Source organism: Branchiostoma floridae, unplaced genomic scaffold (genome assembly GCF_000003815.2).
Source record: "Branchiostoma floridae strain S238N-H82 unplaced genomic scaffold, Bfl_VNyyK Sc7u5tJ_193, whole genome shotgun sequence".
Classification (NCBI taxonomy): domain Eukaryota; kingdom Metazoa; phylum Chordata; class Leptocardii; order Amphioxiformes; family Branchiostomatidae; genus Branchiostoma; species Branchiostoma floridae.
The window spans coordinates 104,657-129,176 of record NW_023365789.1 but is presented as its reverse complement, the minus strand read 5'-3'; the positions used below and the strand labels follow the sequence as shown (position 1 = coordinate 129,176).

Sequence of the window (24,520 nt, the reverse complement as noted above, 5' to 3'; positions counted from 1 at the left end):
GGATGACATGTGTTCATAGTGTCATTCATAAAAAGCCATCATAACCCCAAATGTTGTCATTTGTGATAACTAACAAGTATTCTCCTTGTAGCAAAAATTTGAAATTTTACTTAATCACCCCCTCCCCACAAAACTAAAGTGAGCCATTTTTAACCTTTCACCTTCAAAGTCCCTACATCTTCAGACATATCTGAATCAACACCGCGCTTGGTAAACACCATTACGGAGTGCACAAGGTCAGTATATGGAGACGGAGGCACGAAAGAAAGATAACTCCAATCATAAGGCAATTATTACACTGTGTGTGGCTGTGTAAGGCGTTGGCTAACTAGCGGATAGCCACAAAACACCGCTGAGGCAGTACAATACGTAATTCACCGTTAAGACTGTCTAATATGCATGGATGAGCATCTAAAACTAGCCTACATACACATGCATCATACTTGTGACTGTTGACTTTGCCAAGTAAGTACATAGTCAATAAACCAGTCATTTGTAAATCCTCACAAGTAGCAACGTAAAATTAATTTAGGCAGGCGCCTCTTAATAAAACAAAAATCAATAAATGTCACAGCACCCTGCTGTAAACTGTTCTGCGCCTTATCGTAAAGTCCACACTGTACCGGGTACCGCCCCTCTCAGGGTCTCTCTGAACAAGAGGCATGTCAGCTTTTTAACGATTGGAACCAAACGTGTTGATACAACCATAGAGATACTCTCCTACAAACGTATCAACCATCATTTATAGCAACTACATGTACTACTAACTAATTAACCATTAATATTTTCAACAGGAATCCATGGTGCATCTGTCTTGTTGAAAAGTACGCCAAAATCTTGAAAACTGCATTCTCCATCAAAATAATATAAATGACCCGTCCTTTAACTTCTATTACCTCACATGTTTCTGAAGTCAACACCGAATTTGTTGGAACCTCCATACAGATACCACATCTATGCGTATCATCGCCTTATATTTGGCCCTTTTTGATTAGTATTGTCATGTAAATAGAAATATCTCCGTGAGGTGTCAGAATCATATCTCCCCTCTTGCAAAGATTGATAAATGCTACCGCCCCCCTCCCCCGCAAAATCATCAAATGAACTTTCTTTCACCTGATCACCTCACACGTTCGTTAGGTCGACACCGTACCTGGTAAACACTCTCCCGGGTTCACAGGAACATCTAAGCACACAGGTGTAACTTCAGGATATCTCTACTCGCCATAGATTTGTTTGCCTTAACAGTTAGCACAAGAAAAACCAAGTGATCACTGCAATAATTGTCTGTCAACTTTTTTGGTCGAGGTTTGATATTTTCACGGAATTTATGAAATCATCACGCAAAATAATGAAAGGCGCTTTGCCAGCCTTCCGTACCTCACGTGACATATGAGAGAAGGTTAACTTTTTATCGAGGCGCATGCGCAGTCCAACGATATCTACGTGATCAGAAAAGTACGCCCAGTTGGTTGAGAGAGAAGTTAGACGACAAACCGCCTGTACATTCAAACTTTACATGGACACTTCCCAGTTGGTTGAGAGAGAAGTTAGACGACAAACAGCCTGTACATTCAAACTTTACACGAACACTCCAAGAGTAACACTGCAACACCTTGTTGGTAACAACCTGCTGCCTGAATAGGGAAAACTGTAAGTATTCGGGACCTTGTTGTTTTGTAGTTTATATCAATCTACCTCATCAATAGACCCGTGTATATGTGTGCATGTATGTGTGTATGTGTGTGCATGTGTGTGTGTGTGTGTGTGTGTGTGCGTGTGTGTGTGTGCGTATGTATGTGAGTATGTATGTGAGTGTGCGCCTTAGTGATTTTTCTTTAAACAACAAGTGACATAATATGAGGCACTGTATATTGGGGCCAAAGTGTGCAAAAAGTGTTGAGGATAGTGTCGGGGTCACTACTGTATCAGTGTTACGATCACATCTCAGTTATCTAATCACTGATGATGAATGAATAAATGAACGATTACAAGGTATAACTTGATCGCACCCTCATATGGTCATATTATTATCAATTACACAGTTTGTAATAATTGGCTATGGAATTAAGAATTTGAAAATTCAAGTCTAAAATCCCACGTTGGACATGTTGACATCTGGCGGGATGTTTCAGTCATCGTCGAATACAACGACGACGGCTGAACAACAACATTGTAAACTCTACTTGGAGATCGAAATAAACAAATAAACAAACAAACAACAACAGCGAGTCAATAAGTACATGGGTCAGTAAGGAGAACTCAACAATGAGTTGACCTTTGCCCGCAACCTGTGTGCTCGGCAATTCGTCACCCTAACGAACAGCGTCGGTACTGCAGGGGTGGTGAGAGACTTCTAGTACTGCCGTTTAAATTACAACAGGAAATAGTTATAACAACAATTAATATAGAAGTTTCTTCTGCGATATAAATTATATTGCACGACACACAGAGCTCTTATCTAAGTATCTATCTACAATTATTTGCTTCACAATTTTAATTTCTCTACAAAGATTCTCCAACGTTATAAACTTGGCCCGATACACGAAGCTCTTAAGGGCACTAATACACAAGCAGCCCTATAGCTACAACCCCCGAGACATGGAATGTGCCGCCTGTTTGAGATATTAACCTCACGTATGGCCGTAAGGTCTCCTCAATAGTTACCTGAGTCAACACCGTACAATATTTACCTGAGTCAACACCGAACCTGGTAAACACCATTGTGGAGTTCACAAGGTCAATACAAACTTTAAGGCAGTACGGGCACATGGTGACTATACTTAGTAGGCATTTATTGATTTTTCTGGCTGTAAAGGACGTAAAGCTGTATGGCAGACAAACTAACGGTTGAGAAATGGCTGACAAGAAGCACAAAGGGTGAACTAATACACTACTTTACTAACCAATATGGTACTTTTGTTCATAATGCCGTTTATTAAAAGCAATAAAAAAAGTTAACATTTCTTTGAACTGAATAGCATTCTGTTTGTAGCAAAAAATGTTGCGAAATTACTTCTTTTTAAGAAGTATAAGATGTTAACCTCACGTTCGGCCGTAAAGTCTTCTCAATATTTACCTGGTAAACACCGTTGTAGAGGTCACAAGGTCACTATGGGCACGGCGGCACGACGGGTGACTCTATTTTAGGAATTTATTGATTTTTGCGGTAGGAAAGGACGCAAAGCTGCCTAATTAACCGCTGACAAAGGCTGACGAGAAGAAAAGTTGGAGGAAAAATTCTGTTTATATGTCTTACTACAAATGTATATGTCTTACCCCTACTAAACTACATCTGTTCTTCTTTGTCAAGTAACTGTTAGATATCGACAAACCATTATCCAAATAGCCACGTACGTTTTGGACAGGTACAGATACTTCATCTCTCCTGTTTAAAGAATCAATAGATGTAGATCCCCTCCCATCAAACGTGAAGTGTTGTTATGATCACATCACATGCTCGTAACGTCCACACTCTCCGGGGTTCACATTGTCTCAGTGTAAAAACACGAGGCACCATTTGGGCCAAATTATACAGATAGTCCCTCTAAACATATCGTCATATTTGGGGTTGTAATAAATAAAGAAAATTAATAACTCATAAGAATAGTGACTTTCTTAAGGTAAACTACAACCTACATAACAGAAATAAAACAAAAATCTTAAAAATTCTATTTGCTAAGTAGTAAATTGTCAAGTAACTACTACAGTTTTCCTGCCAGGTGTTGATACTTCATCCCTTGCACTGCAAAATTATCTAATATTACTGCAAATCCCCCTCCATCAAACGCACAATGGCCCAACCTTAACCTTATCACCTCACACGTTCGTTAAGTCCACACCGTACGTGGTAAACACCCTCCTAGGGGTCAGAGGTCAGCAGTGACACGTAAGCACAACAGGTGAGCTGATATCCATCTGTTTGTTTGTTTTTGATCGGTTCAGAGAAGTAATATCCATCAATCATCACTACAATGGTTGTATTTCTAATTTTGTGGTCAGACAAGGTCATATGTTTCACTCCGGCAGGTGTTAAAAAGTTAAGTTGAAACATCTACCAAAGGCAGACAGGCCTGCCCATGATGTAATACATCACGTGAGTCGAGGGGAAATTCTACTTTTACGGTAAGGCGCATGCGCTGGGCAAACACGTCTACGTGGAGCAAACAGTGTGTAAAGTTACTGAGTGGAGCAAACAACCCAAGAACAAGGTTGCACCTAAATTTGCACCACCGTGTTAAAGCCGTGAGTAATTGTTACCTCGTTATGTTATAGCTTTGAGTCACTCACCTTACAAATAGACCTGGCGTGACTCGTTGACAACTACGAAAGTTTTCTGTGCGATAGCAAACTCTTCACTTTAACACAAAATAGCTAGATATTAAGGTACCTCTTCATTTTAACACAGAATAGCTAGATATCAAGGTCCCATGCCTATCCATTGATTTATTTTAAATCATAATGTTACATGCATGTTTTGTGTTTTTGCCAATGGGTACCATGGAAACCAACTTGCCTTTGACTGATTTCATGACAACCAAAAGCAGATTGTCTATATTGCATTAAATCTGTCCTGACAAATGAAACAGATTAGAATTAACAAAGAAAAAAAGTTACGTGACTATCCAATAGTCACGTTATACGCAACGTGACTGAGTGGCCGGAGGCTAGTATTGGGGGAATTCAAGTATCAGTATTTGTAACGAACATGCCGTAAGATGCGACTTGTCATTGGGAATACAAATTATTATACTTATATATATACTTATTATAGTTATATTAACTTTTATCGCATTCAGTCATCAAATCCTGATGTAACGTATTATCAAAAAGCTCGTCATTACTAACTTACATCAACGTTGAACAAGTCACGTCTAAAACCCCTAGTGTGACGTGTTTGCCATTGTGGCAGGGTGGTACCGTTATCTTTGTACATTGTACCTGGTGCCACCTCCCACTGGCGTTTAAAGATCAAGTGGGGATACGGTATTCTCCAAGCAGACGTTGGGTCGCGTAGGTAGTAGTGGCTGGGATTTTTGAGGGGAGCGATCCGGTAAAAATCCAGATTACAATACAGATTAAGACTAACTGTGCCTCACATCGTCTCAACATAATGCATAAGGAGTGAAAACTGTAGGTAATTGGGCACTTCTTATGCTGTTGATTTGTTTATCTTTTACTAGACACCGTGTTAGACGGTTTAAAGAGTCTCTGTATCCAATGCAAACATAGGAAACTCCATCTTTGTAACCAGCAAATGGTATGGTTTGAGCTTGATAGTAAAGTTCTTACTTAGTTACTTATAGCATGGAGAGACTATAAGAACATAACTTTCATAATGAAATACGTCCGTATATCTGCATGATGGATGTTGTAATGATAATGATAATGATCAGCACTTGACTTGTAAGGATGTTGACGTTGTATCGCTCTCGGCCCGCAGTTGGGGAATCTGAAACCGGGTTGGAGCAGCCCCCCCCCCCCCTCTCATAGCCAGGGACCTTACTCCAATACATCATCCCTAAACATTTGGGAAGAAATTTAAGTAAGCCTACAGGTTAGATTGCCTCTCCATTGCCTATTTATAAAAATTCTCTTACGAACTTAAGCAAAGTCTTCAGCAACAATAGCTAAGCTCTTTCATGCTTTAAATTTTTTCATATCAAACAAGAATCAAATCATGATGGTGTAACGTTTTCGACTTTCTTTGATGTTATGACGCAGTGAACTAATTAAATTTTTACTCAGCCAAGTAGCAACAGCAAAGTCACGCGGTTGCTCCATAGTCACGGTGTGTGCAACGTGCCTGCGGATCTCGAGGCTAGTGTGGGGGTTACTACTGTATCAGTGTTAGGATCACGTCTCATTATTCTAATCACTAATTATCGATTACAAACTATAGATTAATCATTTTGAGCCTTCATATCGTTATGCTCTTATCAATTGCGTAGCTTCTTATTACTAAGTTGTGGATTTGAGAAATGAGAAAATTCAAATCTAAAACCCCAAGTTGGACATGTTTACATCTTTCGGCAGCGCAGGTATGTTTGTACATTGTACCTGGTGCCACCTCCCACGGGAGCTCAAAGGTCAAGTAGGGGAATAATGTTCATATTGCTATATTATTGTGTTGTCAGTAAATAAAGATGGCGGAGTGAGCATGTCGGTTAGCCTGCGACAGAGTCTAACATACGTAAATATGTTCTTAAATCGCATAAAACAGATGTCGAAACATCACCCAAAGGCTTAGCTGATGTTCAAAGTTAGGACTCTTCCGGTGTAATGATGATGACAAGCACACATTGGGTAGTAAAACAGCAGGGTAGATCGTCATTACTGATCTATGAAATTTGCAAAAAAAGTCAGAAATTCCCAGTCTTGTATCGGTTGAAATGTCTTGGCAGCGCAGGTATGTTGTACCTGGTGCCACCTCCCACTGGGGTTCCAAGTTCAAGTAGGGGAATAACGTTCTCTCTATGGCTACATAATTGTGTCGTCAGTAAATAAAGATGGCGGAGTGAGCATGTCGGCTGGTATATAACATAACTTTTAGTCAGTAAAAGAAGATTGTGGTGTACTTTAGCATGTTTGATGGTCTGACAAAAAGTCTAACGGTGAGTAAAACGTGACTGCGGATCTCGAGTCTAGTGTCAGGGTCACTACTGTATCCGTGTTAGGATCACACACGTTCCTACGGTTACAGTAAATGAAGATGTCATTTCTAGTCAAAACCCCCAACTTGTATCGGTTGAAACGTATTGCACAGCACATGTATGTTTGTACGTTGTACCTGGTGCCATCTCCCACTGGAGTTCAAAGGTCAAGTAGGGGAATAACGTTCTCTCTATGGCTACATGATTGTGTTGTCAGTAAATGAAGTTTGGTAAGTGCGCATGTCTGCTGGCCTGAGGCCGAGTCCACCTCCCAGTGGCGTTTAATGATAGAACGGCGTTATCTTTGTGACAGCACAATTGAGTTGTCATAACGTGAAGATTGCGATATGACAAAGCGGACGAACGATTGTAAACTTATAACAGCTAAAAATGAACCAGTCAGTCCCACGTTTGCTGTCATACAGAGCAATTTTAACTAAGCAGTCAAGTTACATGTATATGCCTATAGTTTTTCAATCGTGACTGTGGTCAGAGGCTAGTATTGAGGGTTTCTACTCTACAGTAACTTATATCCAATACGATGCATCTCATCACCATCATAGGTTTGTGTGTGTCTGTGTGTGCGCGTGTGCTTGTGCATGTGTATATGTGTGTTTATGTGTTTATGTTTATGTGGATGTGTGTGTGTGTGTGTGTGTTTGTGCCTCTTTCGTGCTTGTATATCGTGCTATGCGCGTTTGCGGGAATCATATCTAAAGTTTCTTTGTACGTTATGTAGGAAATCCATCATGGCGGCGGTCCTGAACCTCCAGCCTCAGACCGTCAACGGTCGCCTGAAACTTGACCTGAGTAACCAGGGTCTGACGTCCATCCCGGAGGAGGTGTTTGATATCACTGACCTGGAGATTCTAGATGTGTCCAACAACAAGATAATCAGCATCCCGGAAGCAATCTGCCGTCTGCAGAAACTTTACCGTTTGGACGCGTATAGCAACATGCTGACAAGTTTGCCACAGGCGATCAGTTCCTTGCAAGGGCTAAAAAAGTTATATGTCCATAGCAATAATTTGAGTGAGTTGCCTGACGGGTTGGAAGATTTACAAAAGCTGGAATGGCTATGGGTAAAGGACAATAAGTTAACGAAACTTCCTACAAAAATCTTTTCTTGCCTCAACCTTGTAAACTTTGATGCCAGTAACAATAATCTCTCCGCCTTCCCTCCTGGTGTGGAAAAGCTGCAGAAACTGAGAGAACTGTACATTTATGGTAATCAGCTGACGGAGGTACCCTCAGGGGTGTGCTCACTCCCTAACCTTGAGGAGTTAGATGTCAGTAATAATAAACTCTCCACCTTCCCTCCTGGTGTGGAAAAGCTGCAAAAACTGAGAGAACTGTACATTCAGGATAATCAGCTGACGGAGGTACCCTCAGGTGTCTGTTCGCTCCCTCACCTTGAGTTGTTAACTGTCGGTAACAATAAGCTCTCTAAATTCCCTCCTGGTGTGGAAAAGCTGCAGAAACTGAGAGAACTGTACATTTATGATAATGAGCTGACGGAGATGCCCTCAGGCGTCTGCTCGCTCCCTAACCTGGAGAAGTTAAGTGTCTATAACAATAAGCTCTCCACCTTCCCTCCTGGTGTGGAAAAGCTGCAGAAACTGAGAGAACTGTACATTACTGGTAATCAGCTGACGGAGGTTCCCTCAAGCGTCTGCTCGCTCCCTAACCTTGAGGTGTTAAATGTCGGCCCAAACCCCATCAGACGTCTACCCGATGACGTCACACGACTCACCAGGCTGAAGTCTCTCAGTGTCCCCGCCAGTCAGTTTGATGAGTTCCCCAGACAGGTGCTGCAGCTGAAGACACTGGAGGAACTGTATGCTGGACAAGCTGGCGGGCGCAAGTTTGACATTGTCCCAGATGAAGTGGGAAACTTACAACACCTGTGGTTCTTGGCATTGGAAAACAACCTCCTCAGAACCCTGCCGAGCACCATGAGTCACCTGCACAACCTACGTGTGGTCCAACTCTGGAACAACAAGTTCGACACGTTCCCAGAAGTCCTGTGTGAACTACCTGCCATGGAGAAACTGGACATAAGGAACAACAACATCACCAGGCTCCCAACCGCCCTTCACCGAGCAGACAAGCTGAAGGACTTGGATGTTTCTGGAAACCCCCTGACATACCCTCCACAGGATGTGTGTGAACAAGGGACCGGCGCCATCATGGCCTTCCTGAAACAGGAGTCTGTGAAAGGTGAGGCGTGTTTTAGACAGGCTGTCAAAAAGACTTGATTATAGATATATCTTTTATCACTTTCTATGAGAGCGGCTCAAGATCTACATTTATGATCTTTAGCTGAATATTTGTTTTTACGTTGCAGACTTTAATTTGAACGGATTTGAACTTTTATAATTTCTTTGCTGAATGCTTAAACCTTCAGATTTCAATTCCCAGTGCAAATAGAAATACACGTGTTTGTCATGAGTATTGCCTTACATTATATCATATCATATTATATTATATATGCAATGACTGAAACGACCATGCGTTCTTTTATTCAGAAGAGAGAATTCTCCGTGCCTTCAACCGCCTGTCCGTGAGGATGAGCCAAACCCAGTGGAAACCTCTCGCCCGGAGCCTGGGGCTCAGCAACAGGGCCATGGACGCCATCAAGGTGAGGTTATTTTTACCTCCATGAAATGTCATGGAATGGAGGTTATATTTTCTGTTATGTGTCTCTGTCTGTGTAGATGATTACTCAAGAACGGCTAGATGGATTGGTTTCATACTTGTTGTGTTGGTGGAGTGTGATGATAGCTGGAATTGATTAGATTTTGGGAGCCGTATCTGTCGTTATAATTGATGTAAAAATATAAGAAATCACCCCTATATCTGCGATATATTGGAACAGGCATCGTGGTTTCCCTCTTTGTTAATCACCTTATCTCCAAGATAGCCATGAACATATGTTGTTTTGGATCAGTTGACAACAACTGTTGGGGGGAAACGATAGCCTCGACTCAAGAACGGCAGGGTGGATTGGTTTCATACTTAGTGTGTTGGTGGAGTGTGACGATAGCTGGAATTGATTAGATTTTGGGCCTCGTATCTGTCGATATAATCGATGTAATAATATACGAAATCACCCCTATATCTGCGATATATTGGAACAGGCATCGTGGTTTCCCTCTTTGTCAATCACCTTATCTCCAAGCAGGTGGTGAGGTGATTTGTGTCGCCAGTGATAGCCATGAACATATGTTTTTTTTTATCAGTTGACAACAACTGTTTGGGGAAAACGATAGCCTCGACTGAAGAACGGCTGGGTGGATTGATTTCATACTTGATGTATTGGTGGGGTGTGATGATTGCTGGAAGTGATTAGATTATGGGCCCCGTATCTGTCGTTATAATCGATGTAATAATATCAGAAATCACCCCTATATCTGCGATATACAGTTGACATCGTAGAGCATCTGTTGGGGGGGGGGGGGGAACCAGGACAATTTTGAAAGTGATAATAAATTGTATTTATGTACTTGTGCGTTTAGGAACAAGCTGTATTATATTTCTTTTGTACTGTTAGATGTTATGTGGTCCACCCTGCGTCACGCTGAAGTTTTGTTAGTATGTACTCGGTTTTATTAGATATATATTATGTGGATGTGTTTGGTATTACCCTATCTGAACAGTTGACGTCATATAGCAACTGGTTAGGGCATCTGTGACAGTTGACTCCTTAGAGCAACTGTTTGCCGATCCTGGACAATTTCAATATGATAATTAACTTTGTATTCATCCACTTGTGCCTTTGGGGACCTGGTGTGTTATACTTCGTTTATGCTGTTAGATGTTTCGTGCTCCACGTGGCGTTATGCTGATGTTGTGTTGGTATGTACTTGGATTATCATATATCTGGCATAAAGTCCCCGTAACCTATATGTGGGTATTGGTTGATGGACATTTTGTGTCTTATTGCTTGTGTTGAAGATGTGTTTGTATCCTGATGTGTAGTAGTATTTGTTATGGATTCTGAAACATACTCTCTACTTTGCAAGTTGCCAGTATGATCATAACATGATAATATAAACATCACAAAGATTCCACACACCTGCTGCATGTTACCATAGTGCCCATGTGATAACTATCCACACAACTAGTAGAAATAACACGAATATCATTTCATACAACTTATGATACAAGTCATCATCAACAAGCATAAAATCGACAAAAACACTCAATATTTCATGGAGGTATGAGGTCGCCGAACTCTAGTTCTATATGTAACTTTGCAGATAAATAGAATTGTGTCATGCTGTTCAGAACAACCAAAAATGTCTTACACGAGCTCGTGACATTTATTATCTTCAGACATTTCGCCTCCCTTACAGATAAAAACGCTTTGGCCACCAAGACAATAATGAGTTACTTCCTTATTCCTTGTACCATCACAGATATAGGCTCTTAATACAGTGGTGAGGTTGAACTGAATTAATTCTCATATGATAATCTACAATAACCTACTTAATCAGGCTTCCGCCCCAGACGACGTTCCTGACCAGGTGTACCAGACCCTGGTACAGCGGAGAGAGAAGGAAGGTGAGGCGGCCACACTTTCCGCCCTGGAGCAGCACCTCAGAGACCTGGACTTTCAGCAGCTGGCCGAGCAAATTTCACCGACACTCAGGGTGGGATGGTGTTTATCGTTGACTTTCTACTTCGACTTGTGACTTTTCAGTATTTGTTATTAATCTTTGCTACCTGTTTTGATCGTCTTGGATACAAATACCTTACGGAAATTTGTAAACTTTGTTGTCTTCACTTGTGAGGAAAACGACTACTATCAAGACAAAATAGACATTTCCGTTAAAATAGTCACAATGCGTTAACCAAGAAATGGAATGCGTGATCTGCATAATGTTGAAACCTAAAAAGATCATTCCCCATCAGACCCCAGATCGCAGAGGACAGGAAACTGGAGCCGTCGGTGCTGTTGGTGGTCAAGAGGCAGATGGGCTGCAGAGCAGGTACGAGCATATTCTATTCTGCTAGAAAATGTCCGTTTGATATCTAAGGCTAATCAAACGCAATTTGACAACAAATCAATTTCATACAAAAACGTCCCCATTAACTAATGTAAACTATTCCTGCAGATCTAAAAAAAATATATCGAATTTACCAATATTTCTGAGATAATTTATGATGATGTATTTTCCAGCGCAAGAAAATACCCCAGCGTGACGGTTGACCAAAAGTTTCCCATCATCAACTTTGAACGACTGGAGGAACAGTCCATTCTCGGCCGTGGGGGGTTCGCTTACGTAATGCAAGCCCGACATCTGGACTGGAAGCAGGACGTAGCTGTCAAATATCTGCTGACTCGCCAGATAGAAGGAAGGTTAGGGTTTGGTTTCTTTAATTTACCCTTACTACTACTATCACGATAGTTTTAATGTTATACAAACTGCACACAGGTTTGTTTAGTTGTACAAATAAAAAACATATTTTTGTCATGTTTTTTTATATCTCAAGTGAGCAAGAAGTGCTGTATTCTGAAGCAAGGAAATTGAAGCTGGCCAGCAATTCGGTCCACGTCATCAGTCTGCTGGGGGTCTGTCTGGACCCAAACTTCGCCATCGTGATGCCCTACATGGAGAACGGCTCTCTGGCCGGGCTGCTGCGGGATGTGGACGTGCCCTGGGCCCTGAGGTGGAGAATGGCGCACGAGATCTCCCTGGGGATGACTTTCCTGCACTGCCAGAACCCACAGATTCTCCACTGTGATCTGAAGGCAGAGAACGTGCTACTGGATGGCGACTTCCATGTGAAGGTAACAATTACCAGCGTAAGGTATAAATGTCCACCTGGTCACTTGTGAAGTACTGTATGGGGACTTTCATGTGAAAGTAATCATCATCATATCTTGTCGCTCCAACTCTTTATCTATCTGCTGGTTGCCTCGTGGCCTCTCTCAGGTCACTGTCTGAGCAGGATGGACCAAGACTGCAGTTTGTAACAGGTGCTGAATGGTTTGTAATTGCTCTTTGTATGGGCAAGCTGCACTTGCAGACTTGCCCCGTTGCAACAAGTTGTCCCCAGTTTTTGCGCTCGTTGACCTGGCTCTGTTCAGTGTCACCCACTCCCTCCTCGGTAAGTCTGCTCTAGGGGGAAATGTGTCACTGGGGGTGGGGTGGGGGGTGGCGGTGAAGGTAATGATTACTATTGTAAGAGAAAAATGTCAGTTTAGTCAGTTTTGAAAAGAATGAAAAATGTATTAATTTAATAACGGTATTTTGGGGAACAAACAATTTCAGATTTCAGACTTTGGTCTGTCCAAGTGGAAAGCCGAATCTCGTGTTGTCACCAAAACCAGTCCGGAAGGTAGCACAATCACGCATGCGCCGCCAGAGTACTTCTTGGACATCAACCTTGTTCCAACTGAGAAGTTTGACGTCTACAGGTACTTCTACTGTTTTTCTTTTGACAAAGAAACAAAGTTATATGAAGAAGTGAAACGAATGACACAAATACTCGTATACGTAAAAACTGTATTCGACACCTAGACTTTCGATTGTACTGAACTTAGTACCAGTAGGGTGGATATCTAATTAATAGCCAGATATGTCACGTTTTCTTCGATCTGAGTAAGATTTGTCTCAATTTCAGTTTTGAAGTGCTGCTATGGGAAATAGTAACAAGAACGGGGCCATATGGGAGTGAGTACACGATCTCTCAGCTCAGTCCTTTCATCACGACATCTGGCTTTCTTATAATATGCAGTTATAAGCTAATTCAAGGTTCGAAGTGCGCATGTACCCACGCAAAGCGGACGGGTCGAAGTCCCTGGATAATACATAATAAAATTGGAGCCTACAAGTTTTTATCCTCATTTACATCACACCATAAACTTGCGAATTACCGAGTCGGACTTCATCGGCGGTAGTGTTTCCAATCGATTCAATGTAGGTGATTGACAATCAATAAGGCAATGCATATGCTAATAGAGGAGAGATTGAACAGTTATTTTTATATAAATTTAGATAGATTTGATGCATTCATGAAACATCTTTTCTTTCCAAGATGCTGTGAACTCTGCCCTCATCAGGCTTGCCGTGACGTCAGGACAGCGACCTGACCTGACCCTGATCCCCACAGACCGAGAGGACGTGACGTCAGTCAGTCAGCTGATGCAGACATGTTGGAGTCAGAACCCGGAGGACAGGCCCACATTCAACGGTGAGAAGGATAGCTTTATGTTATATATACGATAAAGACCTCTATGCTGTACTACATAAATAGAGCTTTCATGCCCACGAGTCAAGTCCCTTTGTACCTCGTGTTACGAATGACCAAATCTAATATTGCCTAACTCTCTAAACCAACGGCTAAGGAAACTGTGGTTCTTAACTACATGTGTGTGTTATTCAGTATTGCGTTGTCAGAAAGCAACCTTTATATGTGAGTTGTATTTGGAACATGACCTTACCAGAAAAAAACGAAAAAAAGAAGAAAAAAGATTACGAACATCAGTCATAACCTTCTCCTTCTATAGTCACCACCATTATTACACCGGTACACTACAGAAGGACCACGAACATTATCACTTACCAGACAACATGTGTCACTTTCCTCCCCAGACTGTGCTGACCGACTTCGCCATGTGCAGGACAGGTTCAGTAGGGAGGAGGTTCGACAGGCAATTATCACTGTGGAGAAGATGAAGGTAAAACACTCATTTAATTATATGGTGTTGACATTTCCTCACCCCTCTAAGTGCCGGTACCTTACTGTCTGACGAGAAATGTGTGAAAACGTACGGTAGATTAAGAGCATTGCATGTATAAACAGTAAAGTAGTGCAATTTGCACTAAGATCTCTTATGACAAAAGGCAATCAGTTACGGAATGCAACTCTGGGGCGGTACTGTTGATTTGTGTGACTATACAATAAAACCACCTTGCAGACTGTTAACAAAGCGGTAGCCTCGACAACAATAAAGTCAGACTGGTGGGTTAAAGGAAAGTATTTTCTTCCTTTCTATGACTCCGACATGTCCCGTAGCTCTTTGAACATTCAATATCAGTTGGAGTTGAGACTTTTTCTACTTTTATTACAGGCTGCAGCTAGCAAGAAGTAACAGTGCTGACAACTCTACGAGAACTTGTCGATTGCGGTGACTTCTCCGCTACTGTAACAGTAACGGAGCATGATGTAAGTACAGGTGACCTGACTTTTCGACCGAATCACTCCGCCTTCATTGGCAATCTGACCCGATTGCTCTGAACACGTGACTTTTATCACTTGTGACGTCAGCAATTGGTCAATAGTAGTTGGCAGTCCAGAGAGACCGGGTCAGAGAGCTGGAGGAGACTGGGGGATTCGGTAGAAAATTCCGTTTAGTCCAAATTCCTGAGTTGGAGAACAATTTAACTTTTCCACACTGTGCATACGTGTAATCTTCCAACTCAGATGAACTTTATGCTAAGATTAGTCTGCTTGTTCACTTGATAATATCTTCTAGTTTGGTTCAGTTGTAGTTTAGGATTTGAGGCACGTCAGCTATACCTGTGAACAGACGAGCACTGTACAACAGCTTGAAATGATGATGATACAACGTAAAAGCTGTCACAATGATTGACTCGTCTTGGGACCATCCATTCTGTCCTGTGATGAGCCATGGCCTGATGTAATGTACTCAAGCATATCCTCAATGTGTAAGGTGGAATTGAAAACGGGACAAAAATGTATCAGAAGTGCACTACTGAGACATTATTTCTATCTTACTAGATATGCAATTGTGGTGTTGCGAAATTGGTAGGTAGAAAAATAGAAATTGGCCAAAAGGACTGAATAGCATGTAACAAGACTTAGCTTATCACAAAATTACAATGTACGTCCTACGTATGGTGTTATATTAGTATCGCTTGTGGTTAGTATTCTTCAGCTGTGATATTTACATTTTAACAATTCAAGAGATAAGTTATTGATAAACAAGAGTTAGAATATACATGGTTAATAAAAATACACAAAACTGTTATCAGTTTTAGCTGGTTTTATGCTGTATTACCAATGATAAATACTGTAGTGCTTTGATAGCGTTCAAATGATGTTCATGAAATAGTATCATGGCATTTACAATGATGAACTATCGGCAACGTTAATGTTTTCATTTGTTTTCATTCTTCATTGTGCTTACAGCTATTTTCAGTGTTAATCTTGTGGTGCGGTGAAATAAGATTCCATGGATGATAATGGCATCTGGTGATTGTATTTCATGGACCATGAAGTCTGATTGTACCACCTTTAATATTACAGCTAAACGTAGTTTGAAATATCCAGTGAACAGCCTCAAGACCTAACGCACCGGTTTTGTTCTGTTGCGGAATAGCAGCTCTGATATACGTCTGTTCTACACACAGCTCTGATAGGTTTGTCCTACTCACACAGACCTTACCCACTTATATACTGCTTCATGAGAAGATTAGAAACCAAACTCCCTAGAAGCCTCCACGATGTTTTTTTTTTACATTATGATGTGCCTGACGGGCCTGGAGACAGCTCTCCATCTTCATGGCTACCTTGACGACAGATGAACAAGAACAGTGAGCCAACAAGCACCCCCTCTCCCGAGACATGGAATGCGCCGCCTGTTTAAGACGCTAACCTCACGTACGGCCGAAATGTCACCTCAATATTTACCTGAGTCAACACCGCACCTGGTAAACACCGTTGTGGAGTTCACAAGGTCACAATGGTCACATGGTGACTACACTTAGAAGGTATTTATTATTTTTTTGCGGCTGTAAAGGACGTAAAGCTATATGGCTGACAAACAAACCGTTGACAAATGGCTGATAAGAAGCGCAGTTGTATGGGCTCGATGGGTGAACTAATACACTACTTTACTAACTAATATGGCATTTTTGCTCATAGTGTCATTCATTAAAAGCACTAAAAAAGTTAACATTTCTTAGAACTAAATAGTATTCCGTTTGTAGCCAAAAATGTTGCAATGTTGCGAAATTACATCCCTCCAACAAGCATAAGATGTTAACCTCACGTACGGCCGTAAGGTCACCTCAATATTTACCTGGTAAACATCATTGTGGAATTCGCAATGTCATTACGTACGGGCACAATGGTATGACGGGTGAACTTAGTCTAATACACTACTTAACTAACCATTTGGATGACATGTGTTCATAGTGTCATTCATGAAAAGCCATCATAACCCCAAATGTTGTCATTTGTGATAACTAACAAGTATTCTCCTTGTAGCGAAAATTTGAAATGTTACTTAATCACCCCCTCCCCACAAAACTAAAGTGAGCCGTTTTTAACCTTTCACCTTCAAAGTCCCTACATCTCCAGACATATCTGAATCAACACCGTGCTTGGTAAACACTCTTACGGAGTGCACAAGGTCAGTATATGGAGACGGAGGCACGAAAGAAAGATAACTCCAATCATAAGGCAATTATTACACTGTGTGTGGCTGTGTAAGGCGTTGGCTAACTAGCGGATAGCCACAAAACACCGCTGAGGCAGTACAATAAGGCAATAATTCACCGTTAAGACTGTCTAATATGCATGGATTATTGTTTATTTTTAAAATGACACCCATTAGTGAATACACTTGTGCATCCACTACTCTTCCTGGGGTCATACATTAAAACATATACATTACATTGGTACACATACACATAACATTACATAGTATATACATATTTCCATCAATTTCAATGTGCTACCAGTTCAGAATGTTTGAGTCCTTTTTAGCCTGTCTTTGATGAGTAGCTTGAAGGATGATGGAACGGATGATCTGATGTGTTGCGGAAGAGTGTTGTAGGATTTTGAGCACCGGTAGAGAAAAGACTTCGTTGCAGCTGTTGTTTTTGGTTTTGATAGTTTGAAGTCATTGCGTTTTGCGGATCTTGTGCTGTAGGTGTGTTGGTGAGATACGAGATGTAATTTACTGTAAAGAGTGGAAGGTTGGTTGAAGTATTTTATGGAAAGTACACATGTTGGTAACGTAAAGTCTCTCCATAACCGTCTTTGGATGACCATCCAAAACTAGCCTACAGACACATGCATCACACTTGTGTCTGTTGACTTTGCCAAGTAAGTACATAGTCAATAAACCAGTCATTCGTAAATCCTCACAAGTAGCAACGTAAAATTTATTTAGGCAGGCGCCTCTTCAGCCGCCACGCCACGTAGTAAATCGAACACGAATCGAACCGTTTTTATTTGCAGTTCGAAGTGTTCCGCGGTCCCTAGCAACGTCGTTGCTAAGGAAAGGCTTGTCGCGTGACAGTTGGATGAAATTTCACCCGACTTAAACAGCTGTTTTAAACCTATTTGGTGGCCATTTTACAAAGATTGCGTTATATGCACAAGAAGGGAACACCATGTGCTCTCTGTATAAACCGTTTTGGGGGGATTTTACGGCAATTAAAGTTAGTTTCATGGTCATATTTGTTACATAGTAAAATTAGCAAAATGGCGGTGCCTTACGGGGCAAAAATTTCGACGAATTTCACATTGACGGCATTTGCATTACGCCCTCGATTCTATCTTTAATGACTAGTGAATTAGCATTGTCGAATCTTCGACTACAACTCATGTAAAGATCCTGTTGGTTTGAAATTTGGAAAGGTTTTAAAGTCCGTGTCTATCGGGGTCACCTTATCGACTGTTTTACGCGCAAATATTGCAAGTTGTTGGTGTAGCTGATTCGAGTACAGCTGACTTTTTAACACAAGTTGCGGTACCGATGCACATCCCCGGTATTGTCAGAGGACGCATACGGAATAAAACAGCGTTGAGACGGACTGAATTAGCAAATGCTACATTGGTCTTACGGCAACTAGGACGCAAATACGGCGGTGCGTGTCTGGCGCGGGCTCCGTGGAACGGGCGTTGACGCAAGGGCGGAAGCGTTCTTTTTTGAATGCCTCTGATGAGGTGCCCTCGCGCGATTGGGAAAAAAGCCTATTACTACCACGAAATGGATAGTATGCCATATACCGACTGAAAGAAGGGAATTCGGACTATTCTGTGCACTAAATTTTCCGTTTATTTTCAAATCTGTCACAAGATGAAAAAGCGGTGGAAATTGCACTAAAATCAACTGATTTCAGGTTATAAAATCAAATGGATACAGCTAGACAAATCTGTTAAAAATCCAAAGGAGTGAAGTGAGAAGCTTGAAAGTTGTATATGCGATGAAATGTTGAACATACATAGTTGTAAACTCAAGCAGCAGGCTTTCTTGTAAGTAGTCCCAACGCCCGGGGGCCATGGAACGTAGAACTGTCCCAAAACGGCGCGCGGTTCGCTACGGTAGTCAGTTAGAACTTTTGAAGTTATATTTATATCATCTCGGATTGGCATATCAACTTGAAAGTTGGAATTTATATACGGGGGACCACTGTTAACTTGGTTCCGGCCAAAGATTCGATATCTATGGGACGAAGACCTGTCCAGAGCCGATAATTACTGAAAAAGTCAAATCGGGCGCGTTCTATTCTGGAGTCAAAATTATGACATGACTCCGCGCGGATTGACGGCATTTGCATTACGCCCTCAAAATCTATGATGAGCCTTATACCGACAGAAACTACAATGTTTGCTCTTTCTTGTGGTCCCAAATTCCTGTTGGTTTGAAATCTACAACAGTTAGAAAATATGAGGGGAAATTACACGAAAATCACGAGATTTCGGGCCATATCATTGACGGGAAAACGATAAACTATCGGTTCAAAAATCCACAGAGATAACAAATGCGTCTAAAATATTGTAAATAACTTGACATTAGTAAGATGAACGGCAATATACTCCTGCGATAAGCTTTCTTGTAGGGTCTGTTGGCGCCCGAAGTCATAGAACGGACTACTTTCTCTCGCGGAAGGAAAATAAAAAAGCCTCGAACTCTCGACGTGGCGTGGCGGCTGTCTTAATAAAACAAAAATCAATAAATGTCACAGCACCACCAGCCCCTGCTGTAAAACGTTCTGCGCCTTATCGTAAAGTCCACACTGTACCGGGTACCGCCCCTCTCCGGGGTTTTAGGGTCTCTCTGAACAAGAGGCATGTCAGCTTTTTAACGATTGGAACAAAACGTGTCGATACAACCATAGAGATGCTCTCCTACAAACGTGTCAACCATCATTTATAGCAACTACATGTACTACTAACTAATTAACCATTAATATTTCCAACAGGAATCCATGGTGCATCTGTCTTGTTGAAAAGTACGCCAAAATCTTGAAAACTGCATTCTCCATCAAAATAATATAAATGACCCGTCCTTTAACTTCTATTACCTCACATGTTTCTGAAGTCAACACCGAATTTGTTGGAACCTCCATACAGATACCACATCTATGCGTATCATCGCCTTATATTTGGCCCTTTTTTGATTAGTATTGTCATGTAAATAGTAATATTTCCGTGAGGTGTCAGAATCATATCTCCCCTCTTGCAAAGATTGATAAATGCTACCGCCCCCCTCCCCCGCAAAATCATCAAATGAACTTTCTTTCACCTGATTACCTTACACGTTCGTTAGGTCAACACCGAACCTGGTAAACACTCTCCTGGGTTCACAGGAACACCTAAGCACACAGGTGTAACTTCATAATATCTCTACTCGCCATGGATTTGTATGCCTTAACAGTTCGCAAAAGAAAAACCAAGTGATCACTGCAATAAAGGTCAACTTTTTCGGTCGAGGTTTGATGATCTTTGATATTTTCACGGAAAGTTTATGAAATCATCACGCAAAATAATGAAAGGCGCTTTGCCGCCCTTCCGTACCTCACGTGACATATGAGAGAAGGTTAGCTTTTTATCAAGGCGCATGCGCAGTCTAACGATATGTACGTGAGCAGAAAAGTACGCCCAGTTGGTTGAGAGAGAAGTGAGACGACAAACCGCCTGTACACTCAAACTTTACATGAACACTTCCCAGTTGGTTGAGAGAGAAGTGAGACAAACCGCCTGTACATTCAAACTTTACATGGACACTTCCCAGTTGGTTGAGAGAGAAGTGAGACAAACCGCCTGTACATTCAAACTTTACATGAACACTTCCCAGTTGGTTGAGAGAGAAGTGAGACGACAAACCGCCTGTACATTCAAACTTTACATGAACACTTCCCAGTTGGTTGAGAGAGAACTGAGACGACAAACCGCCTGTACATTCAAACTTTACACGAACACTCCAAGATTAACACTGCAACACCTTGTTGGTAACAACCTGCTGCCTGAATAGGGAAAACTCTAAGTATTCGGAACCTTGTTGTTTTGTAGTTTATATCAATTTACCTCATCAATAGACCCGTGTGTATGTGTGCGTGTATATGTATGTATGTGTGTGTGTGTGCGTGTATATATATGTGTGTGTGTGTGTGTGTGTGTGTGTGTGTGTGTGTGTGCGTGCGTGTGTGCGTATGTATGTGAGTATGTATGTGAGTGTGCGCCTTAGTGATTTTTTTTAAACAACATACAAGTGACATAATATGAGGTTAATAATACGGCACTGTATATTGGGGCCCAAGTGGGCAAAAAGTCTCGAGGCTAGTGTCGGGGTCACTACTGTATCAGTGTTACGATCACATCTCAGTTATCTAATCACTGATGATGAATGAATAAATGAACGGTTACAAGGTATAGCTTGATTGGACCCTCATATGGTTCAGTTATTATCAATTACACAGTTTGTAATAATTGGCTATGGAATTTAAGAAAATTCAAGTCTAAAACCCCACGTTGGACATGTTGACATCTGGCGGGATGTTTCAGTCATCGTCGAATACAACGACGACGGATGAACAACAACATTGTAAACTCTAATTGGATATCGAAATAAACAAACAAACAAACAACAGCGAGTCAACAAGTACATTGGTCAGTTCGGAGAACTCAACAGTGAGTTGACCTCTGCCCGCAATCTGCAGTGCGCTCGCCAATTCGTCACCCTAACGAGAAGCGTCGGTACTGCAGGGGTGGTGAGAGACTACTGCCGTTTAAATTACAGCAGGAACTATTTGATAGCTTCCGAGATATCTTAATATAGAAGTTTCTTCTGCGATATACATTATATTGCACGACACACAGAGCTCTTATTAAGTATCTATACTTCTGCACAAGCACAATTATTTGCTTCACAATTTTAATTTCTCTTCAAAGATTCTCCTACGTTATAAACTTGGCCCGATACACGAAGCTCTTATCGGCACTAATACACAAGCAGCCCTATAGCTACAACCCCGAGACATGAAATGTACCGACTGTTTGAGACGTTAATCTCACGTACGGCCGTAAAGTCACCTCAATATTTACCTGAGTCAACACCGAACCTGGTAAACACCATTAAGGAGTTCACAGGGTCAGTACGGGCACATGGTGACTATACTTAGAAGGTATTTATTGATTTTTCTGGCCGTAAAGGACGTGAAGCTATTATTCATTTGTTTCAGCTTTACCGTGTACACAACATGGTTGGAAGGCAAAAACAGATAAAAACATCTTTACTAGTTGCCTACCGTACCGATAACTTGTACAATATTAAAAAGATAATTATAATGATAATTAATAATAACAATCAAAGTAATAATAATGTCAACAACAATAATAACAAATAAACAATAATAACAAATATAAAAAATAAATCATAGAAATAATGTTAAATGAAATATCTAAAAAGGTGTACAACTGGGACATTGACAGTGGGTAAGCCAAGGGCATACTCACTGGGGTCAATTATGTTGTCGGTAAGAGATAGATAGTGAGCTAGGATTGCTTTCTTAAAGGTATTAATTGTGACAGCTGGGGAAGTTTTAGAGTTATAATATTTAGAAGTAAAGCGTTCCAGATGGGAACGATTGTTTGGAAATAGTTTTTATATGGCTGACAAACTAACCGTTGACAAATGGATGACAAGAAGCGCAGTTGTATGGGCACGAAGGGTGAACTAATACACTACTTTACTAACTAATATGGTACTTTTGTTCATAGTGCCATTCATTAATGCAATAAAAAAAGTTAACATTTCTTAGAACTAACTAGTATTCCGTTTGTAGCAAAAAATGTTGAAATGTTGCAAAATTACATGCCTCCAACAAGCATAAGATGCTAACCTCACGTACGGCGGTAAGGTCACCTCAATATTTACCTGAGTCAACACTGTACCTGGTAAACACCGTTGTGGGCAAAACAGGTGACTCTATCTTAGGAATTTATTGATTTTTGCGGTAGAAAAGGACGTCAATCTGCCCAATTAACCGCTGACAAAGTTCTGACAAGAAGAACATTTGGAAAAATTCTGTTTATATGTCTTAATACTATGTGCCCTACCCCTATTAAACTAAATCTGTTCTTCTTTGTGAAGTAACTGTTAGATATCGACAAACCATTATCAGCATAACCACGTACGTTTTCGCCAGGTACAGATACCGCATCTCTCTTGTTTAAAAAAAATCAATAAATGTAGATCCCCTCGCTCCCATCAAACGTGAAGTATTGTTATGATCACATCACATGCTTGTAAAGTCCATACTGTCCCGGGGTTCACATTGTCTCAGTGTAAGAACATGAGGCACCGTTTGGGCCAAATTATAGGGATAACCCCTCTAAACATATCGTCGTCGTATTTGGGGTTCTGATAAAAATATTGACTTTCTTAAGGTAAACCACAACTTACATATACAGAAATGAAATTAAAAAAATTTAAAATGTGCTAAGTAGTAAATTGTCAAGTAACTAGTATAGTTTTCCTGCCAGTTGTTGATACTTCATCCATTGCACTGCATAATTATCAAAAAATTACTGCGACCTCCCCCCCCCCCCCCACTGCATCAAATGCACAATGGCCCAACCTTCACCTTACCACCTCACACGTTCGTTAAGTCCACACCGTACGTGATAAACACCCTCCCAGGGGTCAGAGGTCAGCAGTAACACGTAAGCACAACAGGTGAGCTTGATATCCATCTAAATGTTTGTTTTTGATCGGTTCAGAGAAGAAATATCCATTAATCATCACTACAATGGTTGTATTTCTACTTTTGTGGTCAAACAAGGTCATATGTTTCGCTCCGGCAGGTGTTAAAAAGTTAAGTTGAATCATCGCGCAAAAGGCAGAAAGGCCTACCCACGCTCTCATACCTCACGTGACATGACGGGAAAAGTCTACATTTAGGGCGAGGCGCATGCGCTGAGCAAACACGTATACGTGGAGGGTGTAAAGTTACTGAGCGGAGAAGAACAATTCACGATGACGGTTTCACCCTAATTTGCACCACCCAAGTGTTAAAGCCGTGAGTAATCGTTACCTTGTTGTGATGTAAGTTTGAGTAATTAACCTTAGAAATAGACCTGGAAATTGAGGATAGGTTTCTGTGCTTTTGCAAACTCTGCACTTTCATACAGAATGGTTTGATAATTCATGATTATCTTAATTCATGAAAGGTTCAAACAAACAAACAAACAAACAAACAGACAATTATGTTACATGCATGTTTTCGTGTTTTTGACAATTATCATCTGGGAAACCAACTATTCCAGTGTGCACGTTAGAGGTGGGCAAAGCTTTTGCCCTAGACGTATTTAGAAGAATCGAAAACAGATCTGTGTTAGATATTGTAATAACTCTGCTCTGATTAAGGAAAAGATTAACAAATTAAAAGTTACGTGACTATCCCATAGTCACGTTATACGCAACGTGACTGAGTGGGCGGAGGCTAGTATTGGGGGATTCAAGTATCAGTGTTTGTAACGAACATGCCATAAGATGCGACTTATCATTGGGAATACAAATAAAAGTTTTACCGCATTCAGTCCTCAAATCCTGATGTTACGTATTATCAAAAAGCTCGTCATTATTAACTAACATC

At 41.1% G+C, this 24,520-nt stretch overlaps 1 protein-coding gene across 1 annotated transcript in view; it reads left to right on the top strand.

Annotated features, from left to right (window-relative positions):
• The window catches only part of LOC118408552 (leucine-rich repeat and death domain-containing protein 1-like), a 40,416-nt gene extending 26,525 nt beyond the window's left edge, over window positions 1-13,891 (top strand). Inside the window, exons 7-10 of the mRNA XM_035809361.1 lie at window positions 12,232-12,450; window positions 12,935-13,080; window positions 13,287-13,336; window positions 13,701-13,891. Of these exons, the coding sequence (XP_035665254.1) occupies window positions 12,232-12,450; window positions 12,935-13,080; window positions 13,287-13,336; window positions 13,701-13,891 (606 nt within the window). The remainder of the gene's footprint in view (window positions 1-12,231; window positions 12,451-12,934; window positions 13,081-13,286; window positions 13,337-13,700) is intronic.
• The last annotated feature ends 10,629 nt before the right edge of the window (window positions 13,892-24,520 follow it).